The sequence below is a fragment of the Solanum verrucosum genome, unplaced genomic scaffold (genome assembly GCF_900185275.1).
Source record: "Solanum verrucosum unplaced genomic scaffold, falcon-dt-bn FXZP01000079.1, whole genome shotgun sequence".
NCBI lineage: Eukaryota > Viridiplantae > Streptophyta > Magnoliopsida > Solanales > Solanaceae > Solanum > Solanum verrucosum.
In genome coordinates this window covers 3,297,837-3,316,338 of record NW_026020368.1, presented here as the reverse complement: position 1 = coordinate 3,316,338, position 18,502 = coordinate 3,297,837, and the positions used below count along the sequence as shown (strand labels likewise).

General features: G+C 34.5%; 1 protein-coding gene and 1 pseudogene across 1 annotated transcript; both read right to left on the bottom strand.

The window, feature by feature from the left end:
- Positions 1-12,751: 12,751 nt before the first annotated feature.
- Positions 12,752-15,707, bottom strand: LOC125838008 (sesquiterpene synthase 9). The gene is made up of 7 exons (XM_049517061.1): positions 15,621-15,707; positions 15,219-15,483; positions 14,732-15,107; positions 14,400-14,618; positions 14,102-14,240; positions 13,612-13,863; positions 12,752-13,058 (listed from the first exon to the last, which is right to left on the bottom strand). Exons 1-7 carry the CDS (start codon positions 15,705-15,707, stop codon positions 12,765-12,767), a joined length of 1,632 nt encoding a protein of 543 aa, XP_049373018.1. The 3' UTR covers positions 12,752-12,764.
- A 1,183-nt stretch (positions 15,708-16,890) lies between these two features.
- LOC125838007 (uncharacterized) lies at positions 16,891-17,646 on the bottom strand (annotated as a pseudogene).
- Positions 17,647-18,502: the final 856 nt, after the last annotated feature.

Genomic DNA, 18,502 nt, shown 5'->3' with positions numbered 1-18,502 from the left:
TGATGCAAGTGACTGGTAATGGTAGGGTTGAGTTGGCATCCTACCAGCTTAGGGATGTGGCTCACATGTGGTTCACTCAGTGGAAAGATTCAGGGGCTACTTTATCTTTTATGACTCCCTATATAGCAGTAATCTTAGATGTCAGTCCAGAAACTCTCTCAGAACCCTTCTTAGTCTCTACTCCAGTCGGTGACCCAGTTATAGCTAGACGGGTATACTGAAATTGCCCTGTCACAGTCTCTCAGAAAGTCACCTCAGCAGATCTTGTAGAATTAGAAATAGTAGACTTTGATATCATTCTAGGCATGGATTGGTTACATTCATGTTATGCCTCAGTCGATTGTAGAACTAGGATTGTTCATTTTTAGTTTCCAGACGAACCAATCTTAGAATGAAGGGGTAGTAGCTTAGCGCCTATGGGTCGATTCATTTCTTACCATAAGGCTAGAAAGATGATCTCTAAGGGTTATCTCTATCATCTAATTAGGGTTAAGGATTCTAGTTCCGAATCCACAACTCTTGAGTCAGTCCCTGTAGTCAATGAGTTTCCAGAAGTGTTTCTAGATGAGCTTCTTGGAGTTCCTCCCAAAAGGGAAATCAACTTTGGAATTGATCTCCTTCCAGATACCCAGCCTATCTCTATTCCTTCTTACAGAATGGCTCCAGCTGAGCTTAAGGAATTGAAAGAGCAGTTGAAAGACCTTCTAAATAAGGGCTTCATCAGACCTAGTATTTCGCCATGGGGTGCACCAGTACTGTTCGTAAAGAAGAAAGATGGTTCTCTCAGAATGTGCATTGACTATAGACAGTTAAACAAGGTCACAATTAAGAATAAGTACCCTATCCCCAGGATTGATGACTTATTTGACCAACTTCAGGGTGCTTGTCATTTCTCAAAGATAGACCTCAGATCAGGTTATCATCAGCATAGAGTCAGAGATAGTGACATTCCGAATACAACCTTCAAAACTCGGTATGGTCATTATGAATTTGTAGTTATGTCATTTGGATTAACCAATGTTCCTGCAGCTTTCATGGATTTGATGAACAGAGTGTTCAAGCAATACTTAGACTTGTTCGTTATCATCTTTATTGATGATATCCTCATTTACTATAGGAATGAGGAAGAACATGCGAGTCATTTGAGAGTTGTTCTGCAAACTCTCAAATATCGCCAGTTACTTGCAAAATTTAACAAGTGCGAGTTTTGGTTACAATCAGGTGCCTTCCTTGGGCAAATTGTGTCTAGTGAAGGAATTCGAGTAGATTCCCAGAAGAAAAAGTAGTGAAACAATGGCCCAGACCTACCTCTGCTACAGATATCAGAAATTTCTTGGGTTTAGCGGGCAATTACAGACGGTTTGTGGAAGGATTTTCATCCATAGCCTCACCATTACTAGGTTGACTCAGAAAAAGATTAAGTTCCAGTGGTCAGATGATTGTGAGAAAAGCTTCACAGAATTGAAAACTAGGTTGACTACAACTCTTGTCTTGACTCTACCAGAGGGTTCAGATGGTTGTGTGATCTAATGTGATGCATCCAGAGTTGACCTAGGTTGTGTGTTGATGCAGCGAGGTAAGGTTATAGCTTATGCTTCTAGACAGCTTAAGGTACATGAGAAGAATTATCCGACTCATGACCTCGAGCTTGCAGCATTGATGTTTGCACTCAAGATTTGGAGACACTACTTGTATGGTGTTCATGTAGATGTGTTCACAGACCATAAGAGCCTCCAGTATGTATTCACCCAGAAAGAGTTAAATCTTCGCCAGAGAAGTGGCTTGAGTTTCTCAAAGATTATGATATGAGTGTGCATTACCATCCGGGTAAGGCAAATGTAGTAGCAGATGCTCTTAGCAAATTATCCATTGGTGGTGTAGCACATATTGAGGAAGAAAAAAATGAGTTAGCAAGGGATGTTCAGAGACTTGCTCGCCTAGGAGTTCGCCTTATGAGCATATCAGATGGTGGTATAACGGTTCAGAATGGGGCAAAATCTTCTTTGGTAGTGGAAGTTAAGGAAAAGCAAGACAGTGATCCGATATTATTGAACTAAAGGGTGTAGTCCATCAATAGAGAGTTGAAATTTTCTCCCAAGGGGGAGATGGTGTGCTTCGCTACCATGATCGATTATGTGTTCCTAATGTGGGCGAGTTGAGACAACATATTCTTGCAAAGCCCATAACTCCAGATAATCTATTCATCTAGGTGGCACTAAGATGTACCACGATCTGCGGGAAAGTCTTTTGGTGGAATGGTATGAAAAGAGATATAGCAATTTTGTGGCTAAGTGCCCCAATTGCCAGCAAGTCAAGGTAGAACATCAGAAACCAGGAGGTATGACTCAATAGATTGACATTCCTACTTGGAAGTGGGAAGTGATCAACATGGACTTCATCACAGGTTTACCTCGTACTCGCAGACAGCATGACTCCATTTGGGTGATTGTTATAGGGTTACTAAGTCTTCTCACTTTTTGGCGGTCAAGACTACAGATTGACAGAGGATTATGCCATGCTTTACATTAATGAGATTGTAAGGTTGCATGGGGTTCCTTTGTCTATCATCTCAGATAGAGGTCCTCAGTTTACCTCTCATTTCTGGAAGTCATTCAGAAGGGTCTTGGCACTCAGGTTAACCTTAGCACAGCATTTCATCCACAGACGGATGGTCAGGTAGAGCGTACCATTCAGACCTTAGAGGACATGTTGAGAGCTTATATGATCGACTTCAAGGGTAGTTGGGATGATCACCTTCCTCTCATTGAGTTAGCCTACAATAATAGTTACCATTCCAGCATTCAGATAGCCCCTTATGAGGCATTGTATGGGCATAGATATAGATCTCCACTTGGTTGGTTTGATGTAGGTGAAGCAGCCTTGATTGGACTAGATTCAGTCCTTGATGCTATGGAGAAAGTGCAACTCATTAGAGATAGACTTAAGACTGCCCAGAGTCGCCAGAAGTCTTATGCAGATGTGAGAAGAAGTGAACTAGAGTTCCAAGCTGATGATTGGGTTTTCTTGAAAGTGTCACCTATGAAGGGGGTGATGAGATTTGGCAAGAAAGGGAAGCTCAGTCCCAGATATGTAGGCCCTTATCGGATCTTAAAAGGATTGTAAAGTGGCTTAGAAGTTAAAGTTGTCAGCAGACTTAGCAACAGTGCATCCAGTCTTTCACATTTCTCTTTTGAAGAAGTGTGTGGGTGATCCAGCATCCATAGTGCCATTAGAGAGTGTGACCGTGAAAGATAGTCTCTCGTATGAGGATATACCAGTTGAGATTCTCGATCGTCAGGTTAGAAGGTTGAGAAATAAAGTAGTCGCTTCAGTCAAGGTTTTGTGGAGGAGTCAGTCCGTAGAGGGAGCTACTTGGGAAGCAGAAGCAACCATGAAGTCCAAGTATCCTCACCTCTTTCCTTCTGATTCCGTTCCAGCTTGAGGTAATAGTTCCTCATCAGTTTTTCAGTCATTCATGCATAAATTCAGTCTTAGAACCATGTTCCTTCAGTTTGTACTTGCATTTTCAGCGTATTTGCATGTTCTTGGAACTCAGTTCAGTCAGAAATTCAGTTCTCAGTGTTTAGTGGTAGGGATTGCAGCCCTCTCCCTCCATTTCATCTAGTTTAGTCTTCATTCGAGGACGAATGGTCCCAAGGGAGAGATAATGTAACACCCGGTATCCGAAAATAGACCAGATTGCAGATTTCTGGTGTTGCAGGTGGCACTCATAGGCACCATCCATGGTCTGTCCTGCAAGTCCATGGTTCGTGTCAGCAATCTCCCCCAGAACTCATCTAGAAATTCGACCAAGTGTTGACCCACGGCCGGACCTACAGTCCGTAGGTCAGGTCATGGACCGTGGATCGTGTTCGTGGATCCATGTACCTAAATCCGAACTTCAGTCCCGATGGACAGTTGACCAGCACGGACCGTCATTCGATGCACGGTCCGTACGTCTGACCGTAGGTGAGGGTAGCAGCCAGTTAGATGAAAATTATGATTGGGTCAACTTCAGATGGTCATAACTCTTAGCACAAAAGGAATTATATGTCCTATGACCTATGGTATCATAGATAATTGAATCCTCTTTCCAACGCCACCGAGTTTGCTAAAATCCAACCTCCGAGTAAAGAGTTATGCTCATTTTAGTGAAGCTCTGTCGGGCAGACTCGACCGACGACTCCAATCAACGGATTGTCAATTGACCTACGGCCCGTTAGTCCCGTCCGTCGGTCACTCCGACAACAATTAAGTCAGGGGTCTTTTGGTCTTTTCCTATTTCGTTTAACCCCTAAGATACGTCGTTTAGACCCTAAATCATGAGGTTTTAGTCAGTTTAAGCCTAGAAACATAACTAGAACTTACCTAAGTCAAATAATTAATCAAAACTTAGAAAATTAGAAGCAAGAGAGGAGGAAAAGGTCCAGAACCCTAGTTCAAGAACGCAGCAAGTTTTCTTCAATTCCAGCCCAGAAATCAAAGGATTTCTCCGTGAAATTCGTCACCAGGTATGTGGGATTTCACTAGTGGGTTCCTTTCGCCCATTAGGTCCCTAGAATTCAGTCAGATTCTTGATTCCATGATTATGAACAGACCTAGGGTTTCTAGATTTTCAACAGATCATCATGAATATGTTATTTAAATGTTCCAAATCAGATTATCATGTTATTTCTCAGTTTATTGCATGAATTTCAGAACCCTAGCTATGTATTTCTTTAGTTCTTGAATTACACATGCTTGGTCAGATATTTCAGTATTCAGTTATACATGCCTCAGTTTATGAATGCATCATTATCAGATTAATTGTTGCATTCTTAGTTTGCATGTTCTGTTCGAGCTATCCAGTAATTGTTTTGATATATATCACGTTCATAATTGGATTGTTTTATTTATATCTGCTACACAGTCTAAATCTAAAAAATTATATATTGTTAAGTTATTGGTTTAGGTGTCCATTTTTTATTTAATCTTTTGTCCCATGTAGTTTTTTCTTTATCATATTGTCCATAGTTTGCATTACAATATTTTAAATTTTTTGGGTTTTTTATTCTTGATGTACTAGGTTTTTCAACCATGTCTACGTCTCCTGTATGTACTTCTAAATTCTTTGTATTGTCTATGTTTGCTAAAAGTTTCGTATATGTTTCGCTTGTTTCCGAATGTTGTTCATCTAGATCATTGTCATTTATTTCATCAATTCTTATTTCAGGTAGATTATCTTGGTTATTTTCTTCTTTTTCTTCTAATTCATCTTCTAATGCAATTTTTCTTTAAATTTATTTATCTCATTTGCTAATTTTGTTTTTTGTTCTTTTTCCTTTTGTTTAATTTCATACATTTCTTTTAATATTGCCAGTTCTTTTTCTAGTTCTATTATTTTAGTATTTTTTACTTCTTCTAATTGTTGTACTTCCTTTTTTGCTTGTTGTTTTATTTTTTCAATTTCCGTTTTTCTATCTATTTCTTCATTTTCTTTTGTTATTCTTATCATAGCAGTTAAACTATCTTCTAGTTTTACCGTTTCTTTTTCTAACATTAAACTTAGATTGTCACCTATTTTCTTGTATCTTTTTCCTAGATTAGAAAATATTATATTTATTTTTAATCCGTCATAATTTTCATATGTTTTTTCGTCTATGGCATATTCTTCCTTATTCATTTATAGATTGTGTTGAAGTTTATATTCTAAACTTTTTATCTGTATCTGTAGATATAAAATAGTTTTCCTTTGTGCTACTATAGATTTTTTACAAGTTCCTCTGAATATATTTTTGTTAAGTCTATTATGCCTATGTCTCAATTATTGTCTTTTTGCTATAATTATTTCAATAAGTTTTTGTCTATATTCGTTATTCTCGTTATTCATTGTATCTTTAGATATTAAATATATTTATATTCTATTTTAGATATATTATCTATTAATTGATCTAATTTGTCGTTATCAGTTTTTGTGATAATGAGTTGTTTATATTCCGGATGTAATCTGTTTAATTTTCTTCTTAATTTTCTTATCTTTCTACTAGTATGTTTCTTCTTATATTTCTTTTCATCCATAGCTCTGATACCATTTTTCGTAGCGGAATTCATCTTTTTGGTAGGTGAGGGATTCATGATATTTTTGGTAGTGTGGTAGGTGAGGAATTCATGACATTTTTGGTAGGTGTACCATTTTTGGTAGGTGAGGAATCCATTTTAAAGATTTTATTATAATATTATTTTGCTAAGTGTCTTAATCTTGATATCTCTTTAATATTATTTATGATATATTCTAAATATAACATATCTTGGGTTCTTAGGTACATATATAAATTTTCTTCCATTAATTGTTCTAATAGTTTTATATCTTCAATAGATTCTGTCCAATATTATAAATATTCGTAGTTTATTTTAGTCTGAATTTATTTCTAAATCATACGATTCTATTCTTTCGAGGTCTAAATCATGTAGGTCTATTTCATACCATTGTTGGCTTAATATATCTTCTGATCCGTTATCATTAAATATTTTTTCCCATATTATTCTTCTTAATTCAATTATTTCTATACCTTTAAGTATATATAAGATTAGAGTTTCATAGTTTTTTATCATTTCATCATGCATGTATGTAGTCATGTTCGTTGTTATGCAGGTTTTTTATTTTCAATTATTCCTTCAACGCGAGGGCATAATTAAATTTTGGTTTCGAAAATATGTTTTCAGGCAGAACGCTCTGTGTCAGCTCCACGATGTAAAGCAGAAATTTTCAAATTTGGGCACAAGGAGTGCGACGAAATTTCTTCTTCGTTTTCCAACCCCAATTTACCCAAACTCGGTTCTTTTTCTCAAACTACTTTTCGATATAGATACCTAGCAAATGTAACTATGAACCTTACTCGAAACGACTATATGATGTGACGTAACGAACTCATAAACTTCCCAACTCAGTCAAATTCAAGAACAATATATGAATTCAAGAATAGATATCAAGATCATCAATATTCAAACTCTTTTAGGTCGAATCCAAATTGAAATTAATATTCATGGCACGTGGGAGAACGATTCAAACGTTATGAGTGCCTCACATACCTGATAGAAGTAAATCCTTGGCGAAACACCAACTTTCTTGATCGATCTTGATGAATTTACCCTTTTTTTCTCCTTCTTCGTTTCTCTTCTCCTTTCTCCTTAGCCCTAGCGTGAAATCCCAAATTCTAAAACTGACTAAAATTTGATTTGACCCATATTAAACTCCTAAAAATGGATTAAAATAATAGGGAAATGAAAAGACTAAAATACCCCTTAAAATTCCGGATTAGACATTTCCTTAATCCAACAGTCCAACTTCCAAAGGGGATAACTGACTCATACAAACTCGGAATCGTGCAAACTTGGCGGCGTTGGAAAGATCATTCCAAGAGCTTTCGAACCATATCTGGAACTACACCCAAAGTATCTTAATCTAGGAGTTATCGTTTGAAGTTGACCAAAAACTCACTTTAACTTAAATAAATTCCAGATTTGACACTATTTCCAAAAATGACTATTTCAAATTCTTAGCTTCTTCCTAACTATTTCAAATTGTGAGATGTTACAGCTACTTGTGTCTACATCATTAAACGATGCAGGCCAAATAGCATCAGTACATTGAGTGTACGAGCATGTAAGGGGAATTCTAAACCATAAACATAAGCTTGAACTGATGAAAAAGTAGCATACTTACCTCGTCTCAACTTAACTCAACCCAAGTAATACTCAAAGTTACTCAGAAGTACTCAAGGATAAGATACTCAACTCAGTGAAACATATTTCAACTCAACTCAGAGAAATAGGGCTCAACTCAATAATAAGATACTCAACTCTATGAAACATAGTTCAACTCAACTCAGAGAAATAGTTCTCAAATCAATAATAAGATACTTAACTCTGGATACTCAACTCTAGATTACTCAACCCAAGATAAAGCAACAATAAAAGATGCAATATATGGAAAGCTTTTAAAATAGTAGATAGCAACTCAATGTATTGAAGAATACAATAATAACTTAGTTTGTATGCAAGGATACAAAATAACTCTGTTTGTATATGAAAATATGAAATAAACTCTGTAGGAGATTCTCTAACCAACAACCATCACTATGAGCTATGTGATGATACAACGTCTAGGCTACGCTGCCAGAACTGTCCTATACTTTTTCAGGGTATATAACATACTACTAAGTGGATCCACTAGTCTATGCTAAAAAGCATTAAGGAATCATCTAAAAAGTATGACCCTTTCTACCCACATTGGCTACAAGGTTTATGAGGACTTTGTGTTATCTGAACTCGTCCCCATATCGGTGCTCAATACTACTCCCAAAAATATAACTAGCTCATATGTTTGAAAACATAACAGTTTTTGTGTTTTCAAATTATTACTCAAAAGTCTTTCTCTTAAAATAGATGATACTCAAAACTGCTAAAAAAAATTTTGGAAATCGGTGTTTCCTCTTACCTTAAATGTGAAAACATTTAATCTGGGGAATACTTAGTTCCCATAAATCATTTTAAGAAAATGAACTCAACTCTACTCTTTCTCAAACTCAACTACTAAAGTTTTAAAACAAGTTTAGAAAAAATTGTAAAAGAGTTCCCAAGATAGGGTTCATGCCTAATTATGGACGTGAATGACTCAATTCAAGGTTTTCAATAACCATACATAGGACTCAATGCTCAGAACTCAAGAACTCCAGAACTCAGGAACTTCAATGATACTACACAGTTCAAGAATGCTCAACTCAAGAGGGTTCATGCGGAATTATGAGCATGAACAACTCAACTCAAGGACTTCATGATACTACTCATCTCAAGAATGTTCAACTCATAGGGTTCATGCAGAATTATGGGCATGAACAACTCAACTCAAGAACTTCATAGGTAACATGTAATAGTCCCATGATTAGAAATATAATCTCAAAAGGGATTAGGAACTCAATGCTCAAGAACTTAGAACTTAAATATACTACTCCTCTCAAAGATGCTAAATTTATGAAGTTCATGCAGAATTTATGGACATGAACGACTCGACTCGAGGGTCTACATAACAATATGAAACTCATGTATACTAATCTTATCATTCTCATACTTACTTCCTCAAAACATAGTTCAAATCGATAGTTGATCTCAAAGGATTCACAATTAAACTCAAAAACTTTCTTGAACTCTACTCATAACTCTCTCTTAAATATGAATTATGAATTATGAATTCAAGAGTTATGATTCATGATATGAAGGATCTCGTGATGATAATGTAGACTCATGAATACTTCCTCCTCATTCTCATACACACTTGCTCAAGTCTTGAAACAATTTATAAGTAATTGTAGAAGACTCCTCGAAAAGACTCAAACGGACTTTCTCAAACAACTCTGAAGAACTCTCAAGACTTCACTCTTAACTTTACCTTGAATTTGAATTATGAATTAAAGGTTATGATTCATGTTATGAATGATTTCTAGATGTTTAGAAGTAGTTTAGAATCAAAGGGGGGTAAAGGTACCCTTTGGAAGAACTCAGACGGACTAAACGATGGAGAACGGGTAGGGGCAAGCGACACTGGTGCATTGATTGGTGCAGGGCACCAGCCCTCATCCTACAAACAAGTGTTTCTGGCGCACTGCTGGGGCGGCGCAACAGCCCCAGCCCAAAAAAACCCCGACGACTTTTCTTTCTCACTTTTGGACCCTAACTCACCTGGAATCGAATGGTTTATTCCCCAATCAATTAGATTCGAATACCCAACCAAAGTACACAAGAATCTACTAAAAAATAACTCTTAAAATCCAATGATTATCTCAACAAATCATCAAACCCATTCTAATTCAAGAATGGAAACAATACTTCAAGAAACTAATCAAGAACTCAAACACTTCAACTTCAAGAACGAAATTCGCTGAAAATAACATGATTGACGTGTGGGTGAACGAACCCAACACTATGAGAACTTACATACCTCTTAGGGATTAAACCCTTGGCGAAATAACCTTCGATTCGCTAGAAAAACTCGATGAAAGCTTTGAATGTTTTGCTCTTTTCTCCTCTTGAACTATCTTCTAAAACCTTAAGTGTATATTAGTATTTTAAAACTGAATCAAATCATTTTAGACTCTTAAAACCCTACTCAAAATGAATTAAATCTAATTGGGTAAGGAAAAGACCAAAATACCCCTCATATTTTTGGGTAACTTTCCTTAACTGGACAACCTGACTTCAGAAGGGCACATCTCACTCATCCAAAATCGAAACTTAGCAAACTAGCTGGGGTTGGAGAGATAATCTAAATACCTTTCATTTGATATCTTATAGGCTACCCAACTCATCGTATATTGAAAGTTACGATCGATTGAAGTTGACCCAAAACTTAAAGAATCTTAGGAATAACTTGAATGAATTCTCTTTAGTTCTTTATGGAACTCAAGGTGCTACATCTAGTGACTTTAACACTTGCCTTAATTCAATCAAAAAACAATTTGAGACGTGAGATTTTCCTTTTCGAACAATGTCCAAGGCCACATAATCTAATCCAATAAGTAATCACAATAAGATTACGGAAATAACAACACCCATATCATATAATTTGGAAAATGGGTCAAATCAACTCAAAAACCCAATTCTGAAAATGAGGTTTGAATCCGAAAATCATTACTGAATACAGTATCCAAGTCACTTGGAAACTATTGGCGAAAACCATTTCAAAAATGGATAAGAATTCAACTCAAAATCATCATTTTATCAAGTTTTTGGGTTCTTGAAGAAATTCCAAATTATCATTCCAAAAATGCTAATTTGAACACTTAAATCCATTAATAACAGGTAAATGAAGATTTAAGGTTAGAAATCATTACCTAACCGTTTCTTCTCAATAACCTTGTTCTAGTCGCCACACCAAAGCTTCCAAAACTAAAAAAATGATGAAATAAAGTTGAAACCCCAATTTTAAAAAATATTCCGCCTGGGTATAAAATTCTCATCGCGATGACCAAAGTTTCGTGATCGCGTTGATTTAAATGGGTCAATTCATTAAGTTTGACGATCGCTATCACACAAACCTCCACTCGATCGCGATGACCAGGACCCTAAAGCTTCACGATCGTGAAAGTCATCCAAACGATTGCGAAAAATAATTAACACTACACTAGAAACAACAAACCAACTATCAGACAAGGCATAAAATATTTCCGAAATGACCCTCGAGATTGGTTTGGAATCCCTTTCACACAAACCAAATATGCAACAAGACTAAACTTTATGTTTCAGACACAATGGAACCATCAAAATATGAATCCTAGGTCTCCTTGACCCAAAACCCGTAAAAGTCAAGAAACGACCATAACGTAAGCTCGGGACCTCTAAATTTCAACCAAGACCTCGCCTAGACCTAAAAGCAATTTTTGAATCCAATGGAACTGTCAAAAATTGGACCGAGCATCTGAATCCTTAATGTTGACCAAAGTCAACCCAAAGGCTAAAATCTCAATAATTTCCAACTTAGGACTTCAAATCCACGAAAATACTCTGAATTTAAAACTGGCAACTCTCCTAGACTAATTTCCACATTCTAGAGTTGACGGAATCGATGAATTTTCATTCTAGGACTTGAAACTCCAAAAGACACCGAAAACCACTTTTTAACAAACTTTATCCTTCCAAACTTCCATAATTTTCATAATTAATAACTTTTCACTCAAAACTCGAAACGAATTTTTAAATCAATCAAAAAGGACTAGAGGTCAATATTATGAGGGGTAAAATGATAATTTTATAAAAAAAACAAAAGGGACCTTCCGAGTCATTACATAGCTAGCTTAGACTCCCTCCTTTTTTTTGTGTTACTATTTTTGAGTTTATCTAACTTTACCTTTACCGTATGATAATGTATTAAGATTTGTTTGCCAATCTCCAAGATGTAACTTTTTCATATCAATGATCATTGGAAACAATTTAATGAAAAAAACATTGAACATCTGAAGCATGGATAATTTAATTTGGAAATACAATATTGGCTGAGATAGGTCCTTCTTTTATATCATGTAAAATTAGGCTTTGGGCATAAGTCACACCCCTAAAGCGAGCCCAAAAGAATAGGATTGTCCAAACCATCATTGTGAGACTTTTTCATTCTTCAAAAATATCATCGTTAGTGAACGAATTTAGTTTTATGATTAATTTCATTAGGAGTGGTATGAATTAATAACTTAAAATGTTGACGAGTCATAATCAGTGCATCTAGTTGACTTTTTTTGTAATTGTTGTTTAGTTTGATTGTATCCTATTACATAATCTAATATTTACAACAACGATGGGAGTTTTAGTAAATTAAATAATTATCATACGGTACAATACATGAATACAACTAAATAATAAAAAATTTATATAACCCTAACAAAGATACAATTTATTCAAACTTTATTATGACCACAATACAATACAAATACAATACGATTACGATGCATTTTACAGTGATGATAATTAATAATCATCCAAACAAGATGGAAATGAAATAAAACAGGATTTAATACAACTCAAGTGTTGTATATGTTATAAAAATGAACATGACAGGAAAAAGACAAACCTACCACACTTTTGCTTAGTAAATTAAAAACAATTATTGTTTATTTCAAACATTCCCCATGAATTAACAGCTCATATATTATGAATGGCATATTAAATGTCTTGAATTTATTGTATATGCCTTATTTTGCTCTTAATATTTGATTGATGAAGATGCAATTTCATCATTATATTTATATTTTGACAGATTCAGTCAGTATCGAGTTAATCATGTTTTTAAGTTTGCCTTTGGCGTTGGTGTATCCATCTTCCTCTTTATATAATGTGTCTATCACACGTGCGAAATTTAGAACTCGTTCAAGGACAAACATTGGTACTTCAGTTGGACGGAATAATTCTTTGTTTATGTCCTTCCATGCATTGGTGACCTCTTTCTGAAATTTAATGTAAGTCTCTTGCTTTGAAGCTCCATACTCTTTCATGTAACATTCAATAATTGAAGCTACATGTCCTCTTTCTTGTTCATCCTACATGAAATAAATAGATTTCAATATATTCCATGTATATAATTAATACATTTTAAACATTATTTTTTGTATTATATTGTAGGCTTCTTAGCTAACTTTTAAGAATTTGAAGTAATTAAATCGAATACACACAATATATGTGTTCCTTCTGTATCATATGCAGATATATTTGAAGCAAATCCAAACTATTCAACATCATATGTTCTTCAAGCAACTAGGACTATATGTTTTCTTTCTTTCTCTTTTAATTTTTGTAATACAATATAGAAACTTTTGTAATATTTTGAACAATAGATTGCTGTGACTTCTAGTATTTTTTTAAAATATAAATTTTATCTAAAAAGAAAACTTAAAAGATTGTATAGTAATAAAAATTTACACAGGAGAGTAGTTAGTTTGGCCCTCACACAAAGTGAAACATAAGAAGTACTATTGTTTTTGATAAGTCAAGTCACTATTATACCTCATTTATTTGTATTTAATGAAAGTTTGAATCTTAATTAATGTTTCAGATCTCAATGATCATTACGCATATACTTATTGTTGTACTTACTTCATGTCCAACAATATCGTCCATTGCTCTGCTAATCAATGAGGAAGCTCGAACTATCAAAGGCTCATTCATCAACCATTCAAAAGTGTCTCTGGATATAAATTCCTCCATACCGATCAAGGAAGTTGTTGATGCCATCATATAGGCAGCGCTTACAAGTGAATTCTCCATGTGCTCCTCATATTTTGGAATATAGTTAGCATCATTTAACCATTGGGCTTCCTTAAAATAGGCTCTCACCAACTTTTTCATCTAAAAACAATAACAAGTAATTTAAGCTAGACAATTACTACTAGCTAGTATCTTTTTTCCTTTTGGAATTAATGGTAACGTTTTCATAGCAAATAAGGAGGGTATTATAACATGGGAATCGAAATTAAATTCTCACTAATTAATAAGATAAGCTGAAAATGTAGATAGTCAACCAGTTGAATTATCAAAATTTACTTAATTGATATAATTATGTGGGTTAGGTAAACAATAATATTACCTCATATTTTGCATAGTATACACGGTCCAATTTACCGTCTTTGGACAACACTTGTTCCATTTCACTATAAATGTCTAGAAGAGCTTGATAAGCAGGTCTCATATATGGCGGTATTGAATCGGTTGCATTAGCATCCCATCTAATATATCATCAAAACCACAAGCTAATTAACTCTTACACCTCGTCTATATATATATAGATTTTATAATAACAACAGGAAAACATATTTACTTTCTCCTATTCATTAGTGAGGGATTGTCAAAAAGATTATTTTACTTGTGAAATTTTGATGTTTTACCTCTGGATTGCATCATTGAAAGTCACAAGTTCGTCAAAGGTTGCATAAGCATCAAAAGTGTCGTCAATAATGGAGGTCATCTTGAGTACTTTTGTCATCATTTTTCTAGCACGACTATATTTTGGCTCAAAATACACTCCTAATATCCAAAAGTAACACTCAACCAATCTGTCTCTTGCATATGGATATTTATTTGCAAAATCCAAATCTTTCCACCACCTACATACATCACAAGAACAACGATTTTGTTGCATGCATTACATTTTTTATTAATTCCAAATTACCATTACTCATCTAATTAAAAAAGATATATAGATCAAATAATGTTCAACCTTGTAAGCTCACTAAGCTCTCTTTGGTGGAACTTTTGCAGCATGTTAAAATCCAATTTAGCAAATTTCAAAAGCAAATAGTTGTGTGCATCGTTAATTTCGTAAATGGATATGTATTTCCTTGCACCCATCCTTGCTAAAGTCATGCGAATAGGCTGACTTAAGGCTTCAGTTACTTCAACCTTAAGAGAGTTATTGCTCAAGTTGGAGACAATAGACTTGAGATGAGTAGTGGTAAAGGTAAGAGCTTCTTCAAGAATCTCCTCATCGCGCACTCTCAGATGTGATGCTTCATACAAACTTAATAATCCTTTGACATCATTACTAAGCGTTTCCTTGAATTTTCCATCTTGTTCGGTGAATTGCTTGAAGACATCTAGTTAAACATCATGTTCGTTGTTAGTTATAAGAATTAAAAGTTGCAGGACTCAATTAATGCCCACAAGTAGAAAACGAAGAGAAATAATGAAGGATGGAGTACAATTACCAGAAGACATGTAATGGCCTTGTTGCCTCACAAGTCGAAAACGAAGAGAAACAATGTAAAGGTTGTCATCGTTCTGTTGGGAAGCATCAAAAATGTTTTGAATGGATGTTTCAATTTCATTATCGAAATGATATGCCACTCCCAATCGTTGCATTGTGTCTATCAACACAAGTTTTTGTTCACTACCCTCTGGAGCTTCCACCAGCATTTTCCTGGTTGTTTCTTTGTACTCATCAACTTCAACTTTTTCTTGGTTAGTAATTTCCTGCATCCGAAAAATACTCATCATACGTTAATTAATTAATAAATCAAATATTATGTTACGTCTTAAACGTATCGTTGTAATATTTAGACAATAATTAACATAGAAAAAAATTTATCAAAGAAATATGTGTGACTGACAGGAGTATAAGAAAGGAAATGATATCCCCAAACAGTTGGATGATAATTTGCCAAGGGGCGACACTTAATAGGAGAAGAAGCAGCCATTGCTTGTTCAAATGTTTTCTTTTCTCTTGCTTCTTTTTTTCAAGCTTAATTTGTGGGTTTAAGTTGTGCTAATAGGATGGCCTATTTATAATGTACCGTAGTCCATTGAATTAAATTTTTAGGATTCAATTAATTTGTTATTGGTTGCTTAAGTCTACATTAAATAAGTCAAGGCTTATTAATTAGAATTAGTTGTTAGAAAATAGCATACACTACGGAAGCATTCCAGAATCATACATCATGCATGAATATAAACAACAACCACAAATATGTATCACCTACAAAGCATTATGAAAATTAACTCAAGGATTACCTCTTAAAGCGTGTGCAGATATCTTGAAACAAATCAAACTTCGGCTCTACGGTCTTCTACAGTGATCTCAAACTAACAATTGAACTCTCTCAATACTTGAGTGGGCAATTATCATACAGAAAACTGAATGTCTTTCTAGGTTAGAAGAATCCTTACTTATAGAGATTTCTTCCCAGTCCAAAAAGGAGAAGAAAATACAAATCCTTTTTCTTCAAGAAGAGAAATTGCACACAACTTTTCCTTCTTCTACTATAAAATAGGATTCTGAGTTCCACTTAAATACGGGCATGGTAGGGACCACATAATTAATTACCGAGGCTTCCTATTGTGGAAATAATTTCAAATAATTAATTTGAATTATTCTTACCATAATAAATTACAAATCATTCCACTAGAAATTCGTAATTACACTCCTCTATTTGTATTTCGAAATTCCCCATTAAACACTTATGTAATTCCCCATGTCAAGATTATAGGTACTAATCAATAAACTAAATTACTGACGAATTTGATTCAGTGATTAGTTTCTTTTAGATCAATACTTAACTTATTTCATGAACCAGAATCATAAATCTACCGGTCCGGTTTAAAATTAAAACTCTACCACTATCAAACAAAAAAAAAGGAGATATTTTCTATTGCTAAAAGTAGAACTGTTGAACCATCCGCATGAAAAATGCTAACTTCACCTCTAATCAGCTTGCAAGTTTCTTGAAACCCCTGCAAAGTAGTGCATATATGATCAGTGGATACTGAGGCTACATACCATGAATTGGTAGAAACAACCTCTAAATATGTTTCAACGAAGAGTGAAAGTGAGTTACCTGGATTGTTTTTCTTCTTGGCTAAGAAAACTGGACAATGCGCCTTCTAATGGTTTGGCATCTTGCAATGAAAATACTTGCCCTTAAGTTTTTTCATGCCCCCAGTTGGAGGTTCAATTGCCTTAGTTTTGTGAGCCTTTTTCTTCTTTTGTCCACCTTGCGATTTAGAAGTAGAACCTTTCTCAACATACAGTGTCATAGATGATGTCGATTTTTTGACAATTGCCTCTACCGCTTGCAACTCATTCAACAATTGTGCCAAACATAGATTCATCTTATTCGCATTATAATTTAGGCAAAACTGTTGAAAACTGTCAAGTAGAGACTACAATATCATCTCAACTTGGGAGTCGTTGTCAATTTCATCCCTCAAGACCTCTAGGTCAATTAGAAGACCTATCATCTTCAGAACATGGTCTCTAACAGGAGTGTCTTCAACCATGTTAGTGTTCATGAGAGATCTCATGGAAGTCTACTTATCTGATCGACCCTAGCCACCAAACAATTGTTTGAGAGTTTCCAAAATTTCAAAACTTGATGATGGATGATGTTGCAGCACATTTAACATTGAAGCCATAATGGAACACCGCGTCATCTCATCAGTTTTGCGTCATTTCTGATAAGCTACCTTATCCTCATCACTAGACTGTTCATCTTGTTTCAATAGACATTCCTCATAGAGTACAAACTTATACTCTTTATCAATTAACACGAAGTCACGATTTCTCCTCCAATCAGCATAGTTAGGACCCTCAAGTTTGTTATGATCCAAAATAGTACTAAGGGGATTAAAAGGAGACATGTTGAATCTGAGAATAAAAATAATAGTTACAATAGATCAAATCAAACAAGCAGTCATATAAACATTCAATAGTTATATTCAAACTCATCACATACATATACATTCATGCATCTTGAAAAACCAATTTATGGGATTGGAGAACTATTCATACAATATACATATACAATGACCGATGATTCACTCCATAAATGTATACAAACCTAATTCAGATGGAGAGTCTACTATTAATTAATGTCAAGTAAAAATCAGAACTCTAGTTACATTATTCCAATCATATATTACTCAGTTTAGGAGAATACAAATTATCAAACTAGCGATCAAATACATATTGACTTGTATTAAATTCATCTGATAGGGAGGAAGGTCTAAGCCAACACATAAACTTAATACTTCATTACTTCGGTGCGGAATTGGTAACTGAGGAATTCATAGAAGTGGTAGTGTGGTAGGTGTTAGTGTGATAGGTGAGTATTTTATTTTAAAGATTTTATTATAAAAATTTTTGTTAAGTGTCTTAATCTTGATATCTCTTTAATGTTATTTTTTGGTAGTGTGAAATTCATGGTAAAATGTAATAATATTTATTGTAATATTCTTCCGATAGTTGTTTTAATCTAAATATTTCTTTAATATTATTTATGATATATTCTAGATATAACATATCTTCGGTTCTTTGGTACATATATAAATTTTCCTCCATTAATTGTTCTAATAGTTTTATATCTTCCATAGATTTTATCCAATATTGTAAATATTCATGGTTCATTTTAATCTGAATTTATTTCTAAATCATATCATTCTATTCTTTCAAAGTCTAAATCATGTAGGTCTATTTCATACCATTCTTGATTTAATA

Coding starts and splice junctions, on each gene's coding strand:
- LOC125838008 (XM_049517061.1), bottom strand. CDS start 15,707: ATGGCTGCTTCTTCTCCTATTAAGTGTCGCCCCTTGGCAAATTATCAT. Junction 15,108..15,218: donor AGGCCATTACATGTCTTCTG/GTAATTGTACTC, acceptor ATGTTTAACTAG/ATGTCTTCAAGCAATTCACC. Junction 13,059..13,611: donor ACGATATTGTTGGACATGAA/GTAAGTACAACA, acceptor TATTTCATGTAG/GATGAACAAGAAAGAGGACA.